Source organism: Miniopterus natalensis, chromosome 17 (genome assembly GCF_054644295.1).
Source record: "Miniopterus natalensis isolate mMinNat1 chromosome 17, mMinNat1.hap1, whole genome shotgun sequence".
Lineage (NCBI taxonomy): Eukaryota > Metazoa > Chordata > Mammalia > Chiroptera > Miniopteridae > Miniopterus > Miniopterus natalensis.
The window spans coordinates 24,475,710-24,495,981 of NC_142097.1; the positions used below are offsets into that span (position 1 = coordinate 24,475,710).

At 42.0% G+C, this 20,272-nt stretch overlaps 2 protein-coding genes across 6 annotated transcripts in view; both read right to left on the reverse strand.

Annotated features, from left to right (window-relative positions):
• Positions 1 to 1,992: 1,992 nt before the first annotated feature.
• CDC6 (cell division cycle 6) lies at positions 1,993 to 11,328 on the reverse strand. Of its 3 annotated transcripts, XM_087826130.1 has the most exons (13): positions 11,182 to 11,328; positions 10,193 to 10,383; positions 8,983 to 9,264; positions 8,678 to 8,877; positions 8,257 to 8,432; positions 7,756 to 7,862; positions 7,170 to 7,309; positions 6,523 to 6,623; positions 6,287 to 6,406; positions 5,302 to 5,366; positions 3,214 to 3,416; positions 2,638 to 2,778; positions 1,993 to 2,350 (listed from the first exon to the last, which is right to left on the reverse strand). In XM_087826130.1, exons 2-13 carry the CDS (start codon positions 10,368 to 10,370, stop codon positions 2,261 to 2,263), a joined length of 1,803 nt encoding a protein of 600 aa, XP_087682256.1. In that variant the 5' UTR covers positions 10,371 to 10,383; positions 11,182 to 11,328; the 3' UTR covers positions 1,993 to 2,260. The 3 variants fall into 3 exon arrangements, with proteins under 3 accessions (XP_087682256.1, XP_016057737.2, XP_016057736.2); XM_016202251.2 differs by lacking the exon at positions 6,287 to 6,406 and having other exon boundaries at positions 8,257 to 8,429; XM_016202250.2 differs by lacking the exon at positions 6,287 to 6,406 and having other exon boundaries at positions 11,182 to 11,326.
• Positions 11,329 to 14,165: 2,837 nt separating this feature from the next.
• Positions 14,166 to 20,272, reverse strand: part of WIPF2 (WAS/WASL interacting protein family member 2) — a 34,659-nt gene continuing 28,552 nt past the window's right edge. For all 3 annotated transcript variants that reach the window (XM_087826131.1, XM_016202254.2, XM_016202253.2), the window contains 2 exons: positions 19,179 to 19,280; positions 14,166 to 18,940 (listed from right to left, as the gene is read on the reverse strand). In XM_087826131.1, the coding sequence (XP_087682257.1) occupies positions 18,900 to 18,940; positions 19,179 to 19,280 (143 nt within the window). In that variant the 3' untranslated portion in view covers positions 14,166 to 18,899. The remainder of the gene's footprint in view (positions 18,941 to 19,178; positions 19,281 to 20,272) is intronic.

Sequence of the window (20,272 nt, forward strand, 5' to 3'; positions counted from 1 at the left end):
AATCTGCTTCTCTGAAGGAAAATAAATAAGTAAACCAGGAAATAGACACACACCCCACCACCTTCAAGAGGAAGAATGTAGGTCAGCATCTTTGCCACTACTCTACATGAAACAGCCTATGATCCTGGCAAACACTAGTAACCACAGGCCCATCCCATTCCACTAAAAATCCCACTCCTTCCCATAGCTCTCAGCCTCGGTGAGAAAAGCCAGCAAGAAAAGGACTCTCTTCCTCCTCTCAATCTGCTCCCTGGCTGTCTGAATTACACTTAAGACTTCACTGACAAACATACATCAGCTTTTGCTCCCACAAGGGCAGCGGAAGCCAAGCAGGGACTCTAAGTCTGCTTCACGCATCATTGACAGAACCAACCCTGTTCCAATTGCTGAAGTCTTAAGAGCAGCAATGACCTAGAAATTGACAGTGGGGGGAGAACTGAAGGAAAAGAAACTAAAACAGTACACAGAAAACCCTATTTCCAAATTCCAGGGGAAAGGGAGAGAAAGGTAGAGGGGAAAGAAATTTGGCCCCTTTGAATCTGCAAATACAATCTTGGCTCAGAGCCACGGAGGATACACAGCAGCCCCACTGCGAGTCAAGCCATGTTCCTGACTCAAGCCCTACAGTTAAGAGGAAGGCGCCAAGCCTCAAATACAATGAGGTGGGGAGGCCACTCCTTTTTGGGCAGGATCCTACTGTGGACACAGAACAGACAGCAGCTGCCCACAGTGTGGAAACAAACTGTAAAGCAGTCACGTCTCTTAAGGCTGCAGCATCCAATAAAATGTAATTTAAATCAAGCCTCGCATCTGTTCTCAATCCCATTCAGTCTCTGCTTTCCATCAGCCTTCGGACAATCTTTGCAATTATGCTTGTTAACCCTTATAGCCCCAGACACTTTCCAAGCTTCTAGGTATAGAACTGTGCTCTCCACTTGCAAATTACTCTCAGAGGGAATGACTTCTCTGATGAGAATGTGTGAGAACATTCAGACTCCTGTCTATAGACCATGCTCTGCTATACACCCGTGGGTAGTGTTCATTTCAGAGGGCTCTCTGTATGCCCTTCTTCTATCCCATACCACCTGCTGTAGCCCAGATCACATTGCAAGGATACAGTGGGCAGCATGAATGAAACAGTGGCCAACAGATCATTTGTACACATATCAAGTTCCCAAATTCAAGTCCATGTCAGAAAGGTAGGAGGAAGCAGAAGAGCTCAGGGAACAGACTTGGTCACTGGTTCTCAGACCATTCATATCACATATGGTTTGCATTCCAAGAATTTGCTTGAGTTATAAAAGTACAGCAATCTCCCAAATGAATCAAACTTATGTCTCCCCCTTCGCTCAAAACTTGCCCCCACTCGATGCCTGCACTTTCAAGGCAGTGTTGTGATGGTGCCCTCTGGTGTCCCCATCACAAATTGCCATTTTATGCCACTAGAAACCAAACCCAGAAAGGGGAGACTTGAGTAACCATGTGAATTAATTTATCTAACAAGACTAGAAAAACATGAGATTTAGATAAAAATCCAACCACAAACGAAGGCATCTTGAGAAAAGTGGCTTCATCTAAGGGCAACAAGAATGGGGACAGTTTGGGGGGAATTTTCACATTGCCTTCTGAAAGTTTGAGCTCTCTGGAAATGTTATTGCTTAAAAAGACAAAGACTGCAACTTGAAAATAAATATATTCACAATCTGTAGAGTTACATTCTCCTTCCTACCCCCACACCCTTGGGAGTGCCTAAGAAACTCAGTAAATCTTTAAAATGTCACAATGTAGAAGGATCTGCAACATGAACACAGGAAACTCCAAAAAAGAAAGAACTGCTTTGATCACAAAGTGTCTTCCAAATCTCCACACGGACTTGCTTATTTTCCTGGGTCACCCTTTTTCATTCTTCTGATTCTAGCGCCAAAGTTCTTTCATATACACCAAGGTTTGAGGAAACAAAGAGGTAAATATATGCACATTTCACAATATAAATCTGTATCCTTGCAAGCATATTAAGGTAGTAAATATAATTTACAAGGGTCTACTTGGTAATTTTTAATGCATAAAAATAATAAGGCCCAAAGATGTTATATTCTGTGTAAACATTCTTGAATCTAGATTAAAATTGACCATTTTCAAGTAAAAAAAGTCATATTTGTTTCCAGACCTGAATATATAAAGTACTAAAATGAAGACTTTATAGCTCTCTAAATACCGGCTGGATACTTTCAGGTGGGGTATTAGTATAAAATAAAAGAATTTAAGGCAATCCAGTAGCTAAGATATTTCCAATTAAAGTTCTGTCTTTCAGAGCATGCTCTATTTCCTTCTCTTCAATCTTCAAAGACACCTGGAAAGAAGAGAAAAAAGCTTTTCAAAAGCAAAGTTTGTATTACATAAAGGTCTACCATATTAAATTTTCCTCTTAAGAGGCAAGCAAGTTAAGCACTGCTTTTTCAATGGCATACAAAAAAAAAATCTCATTCATGCCCCAGTAGAATCTTCACAGATCTTAAACTCTACCTAATAAGACAAATTGTTTATCTAATTGCGGTCGCTTTAAATTCTTTAGCAAAAAACAGGCTCTCCAAAACAGGACAATTAAAAGCAATGCCACAAAGAAGCAGTTGGTTGTACCTTTGTGAAGCGGGTTTCCTTGTTTTTCTTTAATTCTAAAATGCCCCTGGCCTCCAAGAGCCCTGAAAGTGACAAACACTCTGACTGGTCCACAGCTGCCACCTGCTGTTTGCGACAGACGTTAGTGTAGGCTTCATATAACTGGGGGGAAACAAGGGAGAACAAATGTTGCTTATAAGTCATATCTCTTGTAACTCTATAATCTTTTTTAAAATGTGAGTCTCTTTGCATAAAGAGTTATCTAGATTCCCAATTCTCCCTCTTTTCAATAAAATCCTTGAACAGGCATTCTGTAGATGTTGCCAAAAACCTATACCATCATGCAAGAAAGGGATTTTATATATTTCATTGAGAGGCAGAAATGGAAGGGGAGAAGATTAATAGTAAATTCTCAACCACAACCCAAGGGAAATAAAGTCAGCTGCCTTTTATATGGTATCAGTATTTATTCTTACTGCTAAAATCCATTTTTAATTCATATCAGTTGGACCATGATAGGCCTTTTGGAAAATATCTGCTCTGAAAAGCAGATTCTCACTTCTACCCCAGCTCCATCTGCTGACATTCCCAACTAACCTTCCCCAGAGTGACCTCTTTGGTTTTCAACTGCCTGATCAAGAGCAGCAAAGAGCAGACCAAGATCTTCTGCTGTAGAGGGAAGGAATCCTGTGCTCCTTCTTGGATCAAAGTCATTCTGTTTCCATCAACTTCTGAAATGACTTGGGATATGTGATTAAGACCAACCCGCTTCGGAACCAGTGACTCAGAGGATGATTTACCTATAAAATAAATAAGTCTAAATAATGTGGGATGACTTGGAAAGGAGGGTCATCCTTTTTCTGGGCAGAATGGTGAGCTATTTTGCCCTGTAGAGCACAATTTCATCTCAGAGAGATAAAACTCCACCTTATGAAAGACTAAGGACCAGGCAGAGAACTATTGTATCCTGCCCTGGAAGTTCCTAATATCTCAAAGGTAAAGAACAGAACCTTGGGCAAAGATGACTATGCCCGGTAATTAACAAAGGAAGAAAAAAGTTGGAAAAATTACCTAATGTGTTAAATCAAACAAGTAGCTAAATGTGAACAGTAAAGTCAGTCCTGTGTAAGTCCTCGAGCCAGCCTCCACAAATGACCTTTGAGGTTTGGTTCACTTGCCCAAGCTGATCCAGTAGAGCAACACTTGAGAAAATGTCATTGGATATCTTAGCAGATAGCACCATCTCAGAGGCCGGAGGTTGGGAAACAGCCAACAAGCTGCATGGGACTATGGCCTCATTGTTTGGAGATGCATGAATTGCAAGACAGGAGGGATTTGCTCTGTAACAACCTTTGCCTAAAGTTACTTCCTGGGATCATGTACAGTTGCCCCACAACCATTTGCTTCTATTTTATTACAACAAACAGGATGCTGCAGAGGACTAATAGTAAAAGAGAAACTGGAGATCACCGATCAAGTAGCAGAATCTTAAGGTTGAAAGGAATTTAGAGGCCTAGTCTTGCTCCATACCCCATGGCTGAGTCCCCTCTAAAACAAACCCAACAAGTGGTCATCTATCCAGCTTTTGTTTGAGTATCTTCAATGCAGGGGAACCCACCATGTGTCAAAGAGCTCAGTTAGTGCTATTTATTAGAAAGTGTCTCCATACATATAAAAGTCAGCCTCCCTACAGCTTTCTAGAGCCATTAAAGCTAATCACATACAGCAGAGGTCAAAAGACAGGACTTTGATTAGTCTAATAATTTACACCAGGAACTTATAAGGTCTTTTAGCTCTGTGTGTATGTGTCGGTGGTGCTCACCGGCGTCACTGACACACCTAAATGTTACTTGGTAGTGGAAAAAAAGGGAATAACCTGAAAAGCTGAACAGAAACCAATATCTAGTCTATGCATTGGAATATATTACCTACCATCACCCTAAGCACTACGTTTGGCTACTTCTGAAGTATTTTTATTAATTTTCTTCCAACAAGATGATGAAAATTAGAAAGTGTTCTCTGTGGAACAACAGTGCTAGAAACAATTTCAATAACCTTCAACCAGTGCAGGAATGAAGGAAGAAACAATTGAGTCAGGCTGTCCTGTTTCTAAAGATTAACACTGGATATTAAACACCAACGAGATATGTAGTTCACAGCCATTTTATATCTGCCATAGCTAAGGGAAAGGAAAACTAATTTTTCCATTTTTGTAATAGCTTGCCATTTACCACAGCAGTACCATCTTTATACCTCCACTCTCCTAGACTTGTTTAAAGGCTTGAGATATCCCAAGTTGAACTCAATTCTTTCACTGTCTGACTATTTACCAGGCTTTGTTTGCACCTATATTGAGACCTAAACTACACACAACCTAAGCACCCAGATAGAAGCTGATTCAACCTTATTGTTTATAGTTTTCATTCCTAGAACTTGGAAAGAAAACTTACTCTGTCCCAACCATTTATGTAATACTCTGGGGAACTCATTTCCAGTAATGCACGGACTATAGTATTGCAGGCAAGATTGAAATAAAACTGTCGAAATAGACCAAAAACGGACAGACACATACACAAAAATGGGTGAGTGTGGATTTAACCATGTTCATTACATCTTTCTAGCTCTTTCCTCAGAAAAGTTAAGCTTCTATTACAAAGGAAGATGGGAAGGAGATAAACTACTTACATTCAGACAGTGGTTTGAGGATAGTCTGGCTTCTGACATCCGACTCCACAATTTCAATAGCTCTCCTATAAAAATATTTCTAAAATTAATTTAGGCTGAGCCAAACCAAACACCACACCAAACCACTAAGCTCGAAAACAGACATATTAACAAAAAACATGTTTTATAATTTTAAAGCCCCCAAACAAAACTAGGCTATGTCTCAGCTAACGGAGACTTAGTTGCCTTGAAATAATTCATAGACCAGAGAATTTGAGAACTTCAACCCTACATGGTTTCCTCTTAGAGGTGCCAAGTAGGCCATCATACACTGAGCCAATAATAACATCTTGGATGACGAGAAACCATCATGGAAAGGAGAGAGAATACACAGTATGGGCAGTTGACTAAAGACAGCCGGTACTACTCATCCACACTGGACCTAAAAGGGGAGTCCTCGGTTACAGACACTGGCATATGTATAGGCTAACCACATGAGCCTACAGGACTATTGCTCAGAGTCGCAGTCTTTGCCCAAGTAGTTTGCTGACTAGGGGAAACTTTCAAATCCAGGATCATGCCATCTAGCAATAGGAAGAGCTTACTCTCCCACTGCTCTCTCCAAACTACTTTGCCCACAGGAAGCCATAAGCCAGACCTGGATCTTCTGTATGGCAGTAGGGGGAGGTAGGACCAGCGGGCCAGCACAGCAAGTATCATTTTAATGGACCCAGTGTCCCTACTGAGAAGGAAGAAATTTCATCAGTCAGCACAGAGGCTTTCCCCAGCAGGAGGGTCAGGGGGATGGGAAGGGAGAGAAGTCAGGAGTACAACTGGGGGGACCACCAGCTGAAGGAAGGGGTGCTCACAAAAAGCAAAGGAAGGAAAAAAATGTCTAAAGGCAAAGATGGTTCAGGTCCATAAATAAACCTGCTTGAGATCAGCTAATGGAAAAGTAAACTGGAGTCTTTTTTAATACAAATGTAATTAACCAATCTATAATCACCACAGGGAGTGCCAGCAACATCTCATTTGTTCCTCCCTCCGTAGGTAATGGACTGATAATGTTTCAGACATTAACACGGTGGAAATGCAGAACTCCCCACTGAGAAACAAGTCCTCTTTTCTGAGCATAAAAAGTGGCAGAACGGAGCCTCTTAAGCCACATTCACTTGAGTTACATGAAACAATTAAACAGCATTTCTTTTTTTAATAAAAGCAGCCAACAGTACCATAACTCACCTGCAAACATCCAGTGCTTTGCGAACGTCTCCTGAAACAGCAGAGACTTTTCGGGCACAGAACTGAATTGCAGCATTGTCTAGAATCTGATCTCTAGATACCTTTGGACAAGACACAGAAGGTGACGGTTTGAACTATAGGATTCCCCCTCTCTGTAATTTAGATTCCAGACACAAATATTTTCACACTTAAGTCTAAACTCGATGAGCCACCCTTTAGGGTCTAAGAGATGCTTTTCTGCTCATAAGTAAATGGAGATTTATACATTTAAGCATTTTGTAGGAGTGTGGTCTCTACCACATTCATAAATGGGGGAAATAAAAGCAATCAGAACTTAAATTAGCAAAACTAAACTAAAGTAAAACCTATTTGGGTATTTTCAAAAGAGAAAGTTTTTCATAGGCCCCACTTTGAAAGGCTAATTAAAGAAGCATTTGAGCAATTCCCCTCTTATTTTTATTTCAACACTGAGGCACCCAATAAATGGAGCCGTGGGTGAAAAGCCTTACAAAATGTTCTCACTACAGCCCATAGGAACTCCATGCTTAGTAATGCCATCAAAACAAAATATTTTAGAGCTATTGTTAGACTTCCCCAACACAGGTGATCCAAGGAACACACAGTTTCGTACAATGGTTGTCACTCACCTGATTAAGTCGATCCTGCAAGATAGTGGCTATCTGATTTTTGGTATAAGGTGGGAAGTTCAACAGCTGCGGCTTACATTTGTCTCTCGCTTGAAGCCTTGGCAGAATTCTGTCCGTGAGATCCAAGGTATTAGCAATTCCTGAGGAAGAGATAAGTAACACTAACCATCACTGGTCAAATCATCATAAAAGGTAAAATAAACCATCTGAATACTGAATAAAATTTCCAGTTATAATCCAGTATTCCAGTACTTGATTCCCACTTGCCACCCCCTTGCCCTCACCCAATACTCATTAGATAAGATGTATCTGGTCAGCACAGAATGCTCTTTTCAAGTTAGAATTGTTCACTGATAAGCAGAATCAGATATTCCAAAAATCAATGGTCTCTGAAATGCAATGTCATGTCCATTCAGGCTTAACAAAACTGATTTTCCTTACATTAAAATTTCTATTATTTTAGGGTAACTTTCTTATTTTGATAAGAAAGCTGGTTTTAAATAAAATAATAGGTGATAAATAAGCTAAAGAGATTAAAAAAGAATTCTTTAGAATCACCATGTAACATGAACGATTGAATACTAACCAATCAGCACCAATCGAGAATTGCTTAGCCATGGCCACTCAAACAGTGTGTACAATACATCCTGCCCTTTGCTGTCCAGCTGATCCATCTCGTCCAACACCAATACACTACACAGAAAGAAAAACAATTAGCATCCATGTTCACCTTCTTAACTCTCCAATCTGTTTGATATGGGCTGACTCTAGGTCACATTCCTACAGCTGAGACCAGTTTGAAGACCATAATTTGTCCTGTCTCCAGTCACTGTTACAAATGATCCCCCCTCCACCATCATGAAAAAGTAACACTTAGCTATTAGTTTAAAAACATTTTTCTAATTTAAAATTAGGTGTAATTTTCCTTTCTTTCCCTTTAAGCTTATGTAACTACCTCTCATAGAGCAAATATAGGGAAATTTCTTTTAATGAGCAAACTGATAAATTCAAGAGATTAGAATGTGAGTTTGTGGGTAAGAGACCTTGCAAATTTTTAGAAAGCAACATTCAGCAGTGCAGTACTCACATCATGGGGCCCTTCTCTGCAGTCAAATGGTTTTCCAGTTTCCTCATCATATCCTTCCCAGCTGGCCTGGATACTCCTTCCTGACAAATCTCCTGAGCAATAGCTGGGAATACAGCCTGGGCACTCCTCAAGGACATGCAATTCAGCATGATAGTTTTAAAACCTTTCAGTTCCTTCTAGAAAAATGCAAATATAGGAGTTATTTTAGCCTCAGATAAAGATTCGATGGAACCTGAAGTGTCTTTGAGGAGTTAACAGCATGCAAGAGAATAAGCTCTACTTTCATTTGAAAAGATTTAGACAATGACACTAAAAAGGTCTTTTTTGGGGAAAACTTCACCTAAGACTTCTACTTTTTCTTAACCCTTAACAACTAAGTGTCATTTTAGCAAGAGCATCATAAGTCAGACTATTTAAGTACCTTGAGGTCTTGCAGAATTCGGCTTAAGCAGGCAGTTTTTCCAGTTCCAGGAGCACCAGAAAGATAAAGACTTCCAGCTTTTTTCCCACAGATGTGTTCCCTCAGGAAATTCCTGATGATATCCATCTCCTTTTCCCTGGCAGGCAGCCGATCTGGAACAGCTGTATTCAGGACCAGCTTTGCTTGCTGGTAGCAAGTGCCTGTGCCAGACATGAAAGGACAATTACATACAAGAGAGGTGACTGAGAAGACCCAATGGGTTTAACTTGGATTTACCAGCACACTAATAGCTGTAAAGAACAAACCTTCTTGCTTGAACAGTCTCATACATGCAGATTCTTTCTCCAGTGAACATCTCTGCTCAGAATTTGTTGTGACCTCTTGAACTTTTCGAACTGAGGAACATATTTTGTTTTGGTGAGCTCCGGTTTGTTCTCTTTTGCTAGGAGACTTAACTGTCAGATGATTGTCAAATACCAATCTGCGCCCTCTAGGTGTATGTGAGCGAGGGGGACCATTCTCTTTCTTGCCCAGCTTTGGTGGAGAACAGGTTGATAAATGGGGAGTGTTGCATTGGTTGTCATCACCTGAAACATATTAAAATCAAAACATGGTTATTCATGGCAGTGGTTAGTAAAAGGACTTGCAAAGATCTCTGCCTCCCCCAGAAAGAGGTGAATTTCTACCTCAGTCAAAGCAACCAAAATAAAATGCCTCTCGTTTTAGAAGCAAATACTGGCCACCAGATGGCATCACGGAATCTTACTATTGTTGGGTAGAAACCAAATGGGTATTAGTGGGATGAAACTCTAAGATGGTTCTAATAGGGTTTCTCAACCTTGGCACCACTGATATTTTGGACCAAGTAATTCTTCATTTGGGAGAGGGGGGTCCTCTGTTTGTTGTAGAATGTTTAGCAGCATCCCTGGTTTTTATCCACTATGCCAGTAGCATATGCCTGTCAGTTTCAACAACCAAAAATGTCTCCAGATACTGCCCAATCATCCCTCATTAAAAACAAATTATCTAAAACAAGAAAGGATTACCAGCAACTGTTCTAAAACGAGAATGTCACCTGTGTCTCTTAATTTCACCACTATTAAGGCAAGTTTCAAAATATTATACAGTACAACTAACTGCAAGGTCATGTTTTTTGAAGTTTACTTTTTATTGTTGGCAGTAGTACAGATGTCCGCTATATCCCCCCTCCCTCCTCCACCCAGTCCCTGCCCCACCCCAGGCCTTCACCACACTATTGTCTGTGGGCTATGCATGCAAGGTCATTTAAAATACCGATAGAACTAAGTTCAGTTAAGAAAATAAAGATCAGACATATTAAATACTTCAGAAAGTGATCTTAACTGAAATTCAGTGAGAAGTTAGCAACCATCCCCAAAATAATAGAGTGGTCTTCACAAAACTTACCTGCTTCAAAGGACTAGGCATCTGTATTACTGAATAAAGAGAGGTCAGGAGCTACCAGTCAAAAAAGTACTTATATAATGGATAGCTTACCCAGACGTTTTCTGGGGCTGAGAGGCAGACTTTTTACACAAGGAGTACGGGATACGGCCTTGACATTTGTCAGTTCTAATTTGGTGTCACTAGAGTTTTTAGCTTTGTCTAATGTCTGAGACAGCTTCTTTTTCGGAAAACTGATTGTAGCCTGCGACTGGGATCGGGTTTGAGGCATGATGGCAACACAGCTGGGCACAAAAAAGAGAAAAGGAAAGCCAGTTAAAATGTAAAACTGAAGGAGAAATAACTAACATGCAATTTATGCCGATGATCAACACTTGTTTCATAAGTAAATTATGTTATAACTGTTTTAGCGTTCAGTTCTGCTTCCCATCCAAATCTATGCAATAATAGCGAACACTTGTCTACCAACTATGTGTAAGAAGCTGTTTTAGTTAATGCCTCATCTAGGTTGTACAAGTACCTTGGAGATAGGTACTATTATTAAAATGATCTTGAAAATGAGAAAACTGAGAGGCACAGAGGCCCAAAGTCACAGCAAACCAGGCACTGTGGCTCCAAGTTCTTACCTGCTTGAGCGATGCAATCAGTTTATCTTTAATGATTTCTAGAGCACGTCTAATCCCTCACCCCGGGTACGGAGTATATCTTTATCACCAGCTTCGCCCAGCAACCTTCCACATTTACCGTCTCCCCCCACTCCCCACCCCCCGGTCTCACTCGGCACTCAGTCCCCACTCGACACAACTCTCAACCCCACCTCGGAATACCTCCCTCCTACAACATTCAGCACCTTGACCTACGCACAACTGCCAGACTACTCCGAGAGCGCACATCTCCCTTCCCTTACCCGACCTGATCTCCCGCGATCTGAACTCTTCTCCCCTCACTTCATCTCGGGCGTCATCAAACCCCACGGGTTTTGTCACCCAAACCCGCTACTTCTCTGACCCCAGACCTCCCGGAGCAATCATCCCCTCTCCACCCCACAGGGCTGCGTCACTTCAATGCCGGATCTTTCTCACCTCTGTCGCACAAAGCTTCAGGGATTCTTCACAAGTTCCTGAACAAACCTGCAGCAGCAAACCCCAGAACGCACTCGCGCCAAATGTGCACAGCGGTAGCGTTCCGGCCTCCCGCCAAAGTCCAGTTAAACTTCTGATTGGCTGTAGCCTGACTGCCGTGCGCCTTGGTCAACGCCCCCCTCCCGCGCATCCAATCCACAACCAATAAGAGAGCCCCAAGTCTTAGCGCCCCCGGGAGGCCAAGCCCATAGAGCTGAAGAGTCCCATCTACATCCGGGACGTCAGCGGAAAGACGCGCCGCAGAGGATGGAGCGACTCTGGGTAAGGCGAACCGACCAAGCCGCAAAGCCCGGCGGGAGATGTAGTCTTTGCCGCAGGCGAGTATTTCTACGCCTTTCTCTCGATGGGAGGTGTAAAGATGTGCTTGCCTCGTCTCACTGCGGCACTTTCCCATTTTCATTATCCTAATGGGCTACGTGTTTAGAGAGCTATATATACCTACCTACCGTTTGGGGGACGGTTCTGGATGCCAGGTATGATGCTAGGTGCTTTACTTATCTAAAGCTCAACACTGCAAGGCATAAAGCAAATGTCCAGAGGGTTAAGAGTCACAGCATCGTTTTGAAGGGACTAAGACCCAGATTTCCTGATACCCAAACCAATGTTTGTTTATTTTTTGTAAAGTTCTACACATGCATAAACAAATACACTACACCTCATTACAGTATTCCCCTGATTTGTATTTCAAAGGTGAGAAGCAAAGCCAGGCCTTTGCTTTTATTTTGTTAAAGGTAGGAATATATTTTGTGTACCGCCTTATCATTAATCCCATTAATCAACACTTTGTGGGAAGTGGAGAGAATTATGACCCCTTAATTTATAATATATATATGTGTGTATATATATATATTTTTAATGGCGAAACACTAGGGTTTTAGGGGCAGAGAAGACTGCTATAGAAGAAGGGGCAAGCTGAGCTTTTAATGAAAAATATAAATTAGAGCAGTAACTTATAGGCCAGCTTCTAAAGCTAATAACCTAGATAAGCCTCGGTTTCTGTTGAAGGCCAAAACCCAATTCTAGGTGATGGTAAGCATTTATCTTTCATCCTTCAATATCAAATAAAATAGAGCAATAAAGCTGAGAAATAGGAAAATAGTATTACAATTGTCAGTTAATTGTAGCTAGTTCATACAAGAGACAAAAGCAAATACTGAGTAGTTAAGTGTATGCCAAGGACTGAGCTCAGGCACTTTACCTATATCACCGTATTAATTCTCATAAGCACCCCATGAAGTTGGTATTATTTCCATTTTACAAATGAGGAAATGGAAACAAAGGGAGTTGAGTACATTTTCCCAAGGTCACACAACTAGTAAGTGGAAGAGCTGGAATTTGAACTCAGGAAGGAATTTGAACATGGGGGAGGATTAGACAAGTACAGGTTATAAAGTGGCCTTCTAAATAGGAAAGATGGTTAAGGAGCACATTTTGGGAAGGTTTTCTAGGAGCTGAAAACTATGACTGAAGAGATTAGGCAGCCATGAATGTAAAAACTGTTATCCTAGAATGGAAGCTTTAAAAAAAAAAAAGAAGTATCTTTATTGTTGAAAGTATTACAGATGTCCTCCCTTCCCCCCCTTGACCCCCCCGCCCCCCCCCCCAATGGTGGCTTTTGACTAGCTGGTATCTTAATAGGGTAATAGAACCTAGGAAGCAAACTTCACTGTTCATATTTATCTTTATAACTGGGCACCTAACAATTGTCCTTTGTAACCTGAAATGATAACGTGCCCAGCCATTCCTTAAAGTATGGTGGTGAACAACCTCCCTCAGTTACAGTGAGAGAGAGGGAGCAGAGGAAGCTATGAGTATTTAAGGTGCATATTGGAGCCTATAAAAACACTCACCAGGAAGTACAGCACTGGTCCAAAAAAGGCCTATAGGAGTGAATGACCACTGTGGAAGCAGGCAGAGAATCACAGAATGTCAGGATTGAAAGGTCTCTAAAAGATTACCTATTGAAGCTTTCCCTTTCCAATATTATAATATGATGCACATACCACCAGACTGTTTCTTGCTTCTGTGCCTCTGTCCTTGCTATTTCCTCTGTCTGGAATACTCACTATCCTCCTTCCCTGGCTAATTACCATAAAGCCTTTTAATACACTGCCCAGGTTTCTCCTGGTGGCTGTCCTGAAGTCTTTACTAGACCCTGAGCTCCTTGGAGGCAAAGGACATGTCCTATTTATCTTCATATTGCAGATGCCTGACACAGAGTAAAGAATGCAATAAATGCTTGCTGAATGGAAAGGACATTCCTGCCAAGTGGGTATCGACCTTTTTCATGAACAATCTCCTGGATCCCAGGTTGATGCAGAACTGCTGAGCCATGCCTGACCAAGCTTTCATGAACACTTTTTGTGGACACATACCATACAGTCCTTTAAATCTCACACACCTAAACCTAGAAGTGGAGAATAAATTCAATTACATGTAAAAACAATCCAGAGTGGGCTCTAGCGATGACAAGAGGCAAAGCATTTTCCCCCACAGTTATCTTCTGGGGTGGTTAGGATCCCAACATTGACATTTTAGTTCTCTTACCTCTGCAGAGTATTGGAAATCAGAAACAAGCAGTTGTCTTTGCAGTGAGTTGCACGGTTTGTGGCTGGGTTGGGCCAGGAAATACTTAAGAGGCACATTCACAGTGAGCAGCAGTGTCCCAGTAATAATTAGATTGGGCAAACTACTGTCCTTATCAATTGCTAATTCATACACAGTATCATGAGGGAAGGAATCAAATCACACTGGAACGACCTGTCTGGCATCCTGTTGTACAAGTACACACACACACACACACACACACACAATTAGCAATACCATCCCAATAGGATGGAGAAAGCATATAGCATTAGGAATTGAGGATCATTTAGGCAAGCTCCATCTGAGGGCTATTGAAAGTCACAGGAGGAACAATTAAATCAATAAATAGGTAGTTTATTAATCATATTAACAACAATGATGGGTCAAATAATCAGGAATGAGGCCAATTTGGCAAGTATGGATGAAAATAAAAGGAGCCCTCCCCCGCCCTCACCCTCATAGGTTTTGATATCTAAATTATGTGAGAGTGATTCATTCACACACCCATTATGGAATCAGTATGGGAAACAATTTCAAGACCTTTGCTAGTGGTGAAAGTACAAGTTAAGCTCAATAAGTCTTAGTGTGATGTCAGCTGACCACAGTAAGCAGAGACTGTCTGGTTTAATTTTTACACCTAAAGTCAAAGTTCAAGAAAGCCAGCTAAGATTTCAACTTAAAAAGCAGTGAAGAAAAACAGCCAACACCCACATAAAAACAGACACACACAGTCTACATGCTCTGCCCCCACCTTTTCTTCCAAGTTCAGTGTGAGAATCTGCTGTGTAACACAGGCAGAAAGAATCATAAAGGATATAAAGAAAGGACACAAGGCCAGAAGGTGTTCTGGGTTTCCTGAAATCATAAGCAAAGGGGAGTTGGCGGCAAACATAAATAATGACCAACTCTATCAGAATCATCCAGTCAGCATGGCTACCTAGAACTGTGATTTTCAAAATATAGCAGGAGGGGAGGAAAGAAAACCCCTTAACAAGCTGCAGATGCTTCTGCCCAAGTCAGTGTATCTACTTCCTCAGAGGACCTGGAGTCAAAACACTACACAACCTGGGACACAAGGAAACAGGTTTTCTCCTCTCTCTACGCTACCACAGGAGGCGGTACACAGACAAGAGTACAGTTTTCAATTTTTTGTTTTGTTTTTAAGCAAGATTTAATTAAACCGCATGGCATCTAGGAGAAACAAATGTACCAAAGAATCCAACCTGAGACCAGATTATACATCTCAGAGGGGGATGGAAAAAAATCAATGCTAACTGGGAGAGGGAGCACTGTAATCAGAGTATAACTCCAAAATAAATCATAATTTATTTTTTTTAAAGAAAAGGAACTGATCCACATGCAGACAAAGATGGACACATACATACACACACTCTTCATACATGTCATTCTAGTCTTTTATTCAGTGTTGACTATGACTTCCATGGTCGTCGTCTTGGGAAATAAGGAAAGACAGATATGAGAAAAGTAGGCTTGGCCCCTCTGCGCAGCATCAGTAAAATGAGATTTAAGACAATTAGGGAACCCACTAAGATATTAGAAACAAGAGTAGAAAAAGGAAACAGAAGTTATCAAGGAAGATTTTAATTGCTTCAAAGAGGGAGAGAGGAAGAAAGCACAGAAATCTAACACAAGTAAAGGCACAATGAACGTGGAGTTGAATGGAACCAAACCCTTCCTTCGGTTAAACAGTTATTCTTCTTTTTGTATACATTTTGAAGGTGGTTGTAGTTTTGTTTCATTTTGATGAATCTTGAAGGCAGAGTTGTAATGCCTTCTATTCCCTAAGTTAGGGTGGCTTAAATAAAGCTACCCTAACTACATAGTCAGGAACTGAGATTTAATAGGGAAAGAAACTACAACTGGAATGTGAAGAATTTGATTTGCAGTTGATTGTAGGTTGGGTTTCCAGAAGGACAGACAGCTCAGTGTAGTGCCATCAAAGGGCCTCAGATGCCCTATACTCCACCCCCCGAGCTTCAGAAAGACCCTGGAGTCACACTTCTCCCCACTCCCATAAGCATTCAGCCTACAGATTATTTCAAGTGATCAGGAGAATTAAAACACACCCCAACCTGAGTTGCTCTGTAGCAAGTCTATTTACAATTTTTTCTCACCTCTCCCTGGAGGTAAATCTGGGTTTCAAGTTGGGAAGCTGTGGGGTGAGGAGTGCCCCCAGTGCAATAGCCAGCTGGGAGGGCTGGGATGAATTTCTGGAGACAGCAGCTTCACATCCACTGGGTGGGGTAGCCCTAGACGCTCTCTCTGTGGACCCAGGCTGTGAAAATGATAGGGCTCTGTTGTTGGAGGAAATCCCCACAATAGAGAAAACCACACCTGAAATATCAAAGTTCTTTGATCCAGGTTTGGTAACCAGAGAAGGGGGGGAAGAGGGGCATCTAGCTCATTTGAAAACCTGGAGGCCACTGCCCTGCTTCCCAGAAAGGGCGGTAAGAAACAACTACAGTATTAAGTTTTCCCCACTAGAGAAAAACATCATAAAACCAAACCCACACAAGGGCTTTTAACACAGCTTCCTGATGCTTATAGTTGGGCAATGTCTTCTTCTTCTGGGAGGGGATAAGGGGGCTAACGGTATTGGGCAATAGCCTCAACATGAGACCACCCAATCTTTCACTGAAGAGACGACATTCCCATAAGCAGATAAAAAGAACAGTTTAAAAGGTGAGAAGTTTTAGTGCTCTTGCAGCCAGCCCACCTTCAATCTATATTACAAGCTTTTTACAACATACAAAATAGATCACATTCCCATTCTTCAATAGTAAATATACATGATAATAAATCTGTTATTAACAGAAGGACCAAATAATGTATAAGGCAAAGACATTTAAATAAGTACTGTGTCACCAACATGCGCTAAAGAAAATGCATCTGACTAGATCTAGGCCCAGGTCTTTTTTCATGAGGCCAAGAAAATGAATATACATCAATACCCATGTGACACAGTCCAAATGCTGGGGAATATGAGGGGTAGCTGGTCATAGGGGAGGAAGATATCAGCCCCAATGAAAAGCTGGGGTTTGGCTTTTACTTGTGATACTTATTTTGATGCTCTATGTTTGAGGAAAGGGAAAAAAATACATTTTGATAACATTGTACAAAAGGCATCAACTCCCATTTCAAAAATAAATGGGAAGACTTCACAGTCCAAGTTAAGTAACTGGTCAGCATCTACCCTGGAACTCTCCTGCAGGATCTACTCTTGTACTCTCTCCTTTTCCCTCCACAAGCGTGCCCTCTCTTGGCTCTATTCACTTCAGGATGCCAGGAATATTGCTGGGAGATAACTACTAATAGGTTTGAAAATAAGAGTGATAATGATTAGAAAAAGTTTGATGACAGACCTAATCAGTTTGTCCCGAGAGTCAGTGTGGTCCAGGAGATGACAAAGCATAGCAGATCTCATACAAATAACCCAAGTTGAACCCTCTCCTCTCTCTTCTATCATTGGGAAGACTTGGGTCTCATCCAGCACCTTGCACAGATCCTTAGTCTATGATCCAACAGACTGGAAAGGTCCCTAAGGTAGTTCAAGCCTGTGATGTATCTGGTAAAATTTTTTGACATTCCCTAACCATTTTGAGGAATCACCATGGCCTCCCTGCTCTTACTCCAAGCTTTGAGTAGCCTCTGCACTTGGCAATAACAGGTCAAACCACCTGTGTGTGGAGCCCAGGGGCTCTATTCTAGTGTCAAAGGGAAAGTCCCTGTCCCATCATCCAAGCTTAGCTCCTGTCTAGATTGGGAACCTCCATTTTTCCTGTGTTCTTTAACTAGGACCTGGAAGACAAAGAAACAACATATTGCTGGCTGCCAAAGATGATAACTGGGGTGAGACACGTCTCACCAAAGTCTTTGTGCTTCTTGGCACAGAGGAATCTCTGACAACATCGATAAGCTTCCTCACCCTTCTCTACTCCGCTGTTCACCCCTGCAGTCATGGAAAGGCAAGGGTGGTGGAGAAAAGAATAGGAAGTGTTTTTCAGTTAGTGGGCTGTGATCTCTACAACAAGCTTCGCCCTTCCCTTCTTTGTCATCATGGAGCACCCATCAGGGGGTGTAGTTTCTGGACAGGATTGAAAGGGCCAGTGTCCTTCAGGGCCAGTCAGAAAAGACTGAGGTGGACTCAAGGTCAAGGTTAAGGCCAAGACCCTGGCCCTATCTTCTTATCTCCCACTGGAAGTTTTTGGGGTTTGTGAATACGGAATGAACAAAAGTGACTTTTCTCTTGAGGGTCTAGGTGGAGGGGGAGGAAAAACATCCCTCAGCCTCAGCACCCTAAGGAAATGGGGCGGGGAGTCCCAGATGGCTCCTGGTCCCTTTGCTGCAGAGGAAGTGACTAGCACTAAAAGTCTCCCCAGTTTATCGTACCCTCTATTTTTATTAGATATTTAGTTCAACTGATTAGTATTTAGTGTTTATATTCAACTTATCCCTGGAGTGAGGGTATGGGGTGGGGTAGGAGCAAAACCAAAATACCCCTAAAAATAAAGCAGACCCATTCCTTTGCCCTTTCTCCAAACTTGACCTTTAAAACAGATCACTTCTCTGCAAATTCCTTTCCTGTTTCACTAAAAATGTCCCCACCCCTCCCCAGTCCTGGCCATGTCAGCCTCCTAAATGATGAAATATAATATACCCGCCAAGCTTCCCCCAAAGTGGGAAGGAGGAGGTAGGAGTACCATTCTCCGCCCTGCCCTAACAATGAGTTAATTCATCACAACAAGGCACCTTTCACCACGAGGAAAGCAGGCAACATGGGAGCGTCTCCCTCATCTGGCTAGCAGGGATTGCTAGAGGAGGGATGGATGCAGGGTGTGAGACCCTACTGTCAATATAAAGAGTCCAATCACCAAGTCCAGAAGACAAGATGCATAGATGGAGGTGAGCTGGGAGGACGCTTGGAGTCTAGAGGTTGGGTGCACGGGAGAAACACATAGGAGTTCTCATGCAGGCTTCAGGGGAGTGGAAGGGACCATCTGAGAAGAGGAGAGGGTCCATCCTTTTCCTGAGAAACAGGACCAAGCCAGGCTTCACCTGAGAATGGGTGGCAGAGGTGGGGCTCCACGGGCAGCTGAAAAAAATTAACAATAAAAACCACATACACAAGATCACCCACAGACCCTGAATAACCCAAACATTCCTAAAGTGAGAAACCGGCTCTGTAAGCTAACCTTTAAAATTTGGGGACGAGGTTTTGTTTTTGTTTTTTAAAGAAAATGGAGATGAAGAGAAATAAATTTTAACCTAAGAAATGTAGGCCAATTCTATCTTCTATGAAATTATGAAAAAACTTTCATGACTATTCTCACCTCGGTTTGTTTTGCTGGGATATACTCTTTGAAAGTGTTTATATTCTTCTGGAGCAGGAAAGTCTTCTACTGGGTGGAAAGAATACTTTGACTCAAAATCATCTACCAAAAAAAGAAAGAATGTTAATTCATATCACCCTTCTGACCCCTCCTTGTGTTCCCACACACCTCTGCACCTCTTCTGTCCTCCCCTTACTAGCCTCCGTGAATGCTGATGTACATGCAGGCCTGCCTCGCCCACAAAATTAAGGCTCCTGAGGACAGCAATAGAATCACTAGGTGCCTCGTATGCACAGAAGATGTGCTCAAAGGCTCTTCACATTAAGGAATCAGTCTTTGAATTGGTTTAAAAATATCTCCACCAAAAATCAGGCATGTAACAGGAAAGGAGCCCAGCTGTTTGCATGGGAGGAGAAAGAAATACAGTTCTTTAACATAGTCATCTTAGAGACTATCACCATGGGAAACCAACTGAACTAAATCCACAAATTGGTAGAAAGTAACCTAAAATGGGAATATTTGTCACCAACTAGTGAGAGCTGTGACCAGATAATTCCCTTTTGGCCCCAGTTACCCTCATTTAGCTCTGCAACACAGTTGGGATAGCCATCTCATGGACCCCGCTCCCACTTTCCATGGCCCTTCTATAAGAAGGCTCAAATGCTCTTTGGGTGTGGCTTGATGGCATTCCAAAGGACTTTATTTTCAAAGCAAAAACCCTGGTCCACCTAATCAGAATACAAGAGCAGAGAGCAGAGAAGAGTCAACCATTAAAGAATCCAGAGTGTTAGGTCTGAAAGGGATTGTATAGATCTTCCCAGGAGTTCTCAACAGAGGTTCTAATGATACCTTCTCAATAATCTTTGCTTGGGACTCCATCCCAGACCTAATGAAGTAGAATCTCTTAGAGTGCGCTCTTTCTCTCTAGAGTACACCCTCGCCTTTCCCCACCCCCTTCTTTCCCCAGGGCATGTTCTCTCTCATACTTTCTCTCCCTCTCTCTTTCTCTCCCCCTTTCTCTCTCTCTCCCTCTTTCTCTGGCCCTCTCTCGCCCTCACATTTCCCCTTCTCCTTCCCCCAGGCGTGGTCTCTCT

Coding starts and splice junctions, on each gene's coding strand:
- CDC6 (XM_087826130.1), bottom strand. CDS start 10,370: ATGCCTCAAACCCGATCCCAGTCGCAGGCTACAATCAGTTTTCCGAAA. Junction 6,624..7,169: donor TGCAGGATCGACTTAATCAG/GTGAGTGACAAC, acceptor TCTTGTCCAAAG/GTATCTAGAGATCAGATTCT. Junction 5,367..6,286: donor TGTTGCTGGCACTCCCTGTG/GTGATTATAGAT, acceptor ATATTTTTATAG/GAGAGCTATTGAAATTGTGG.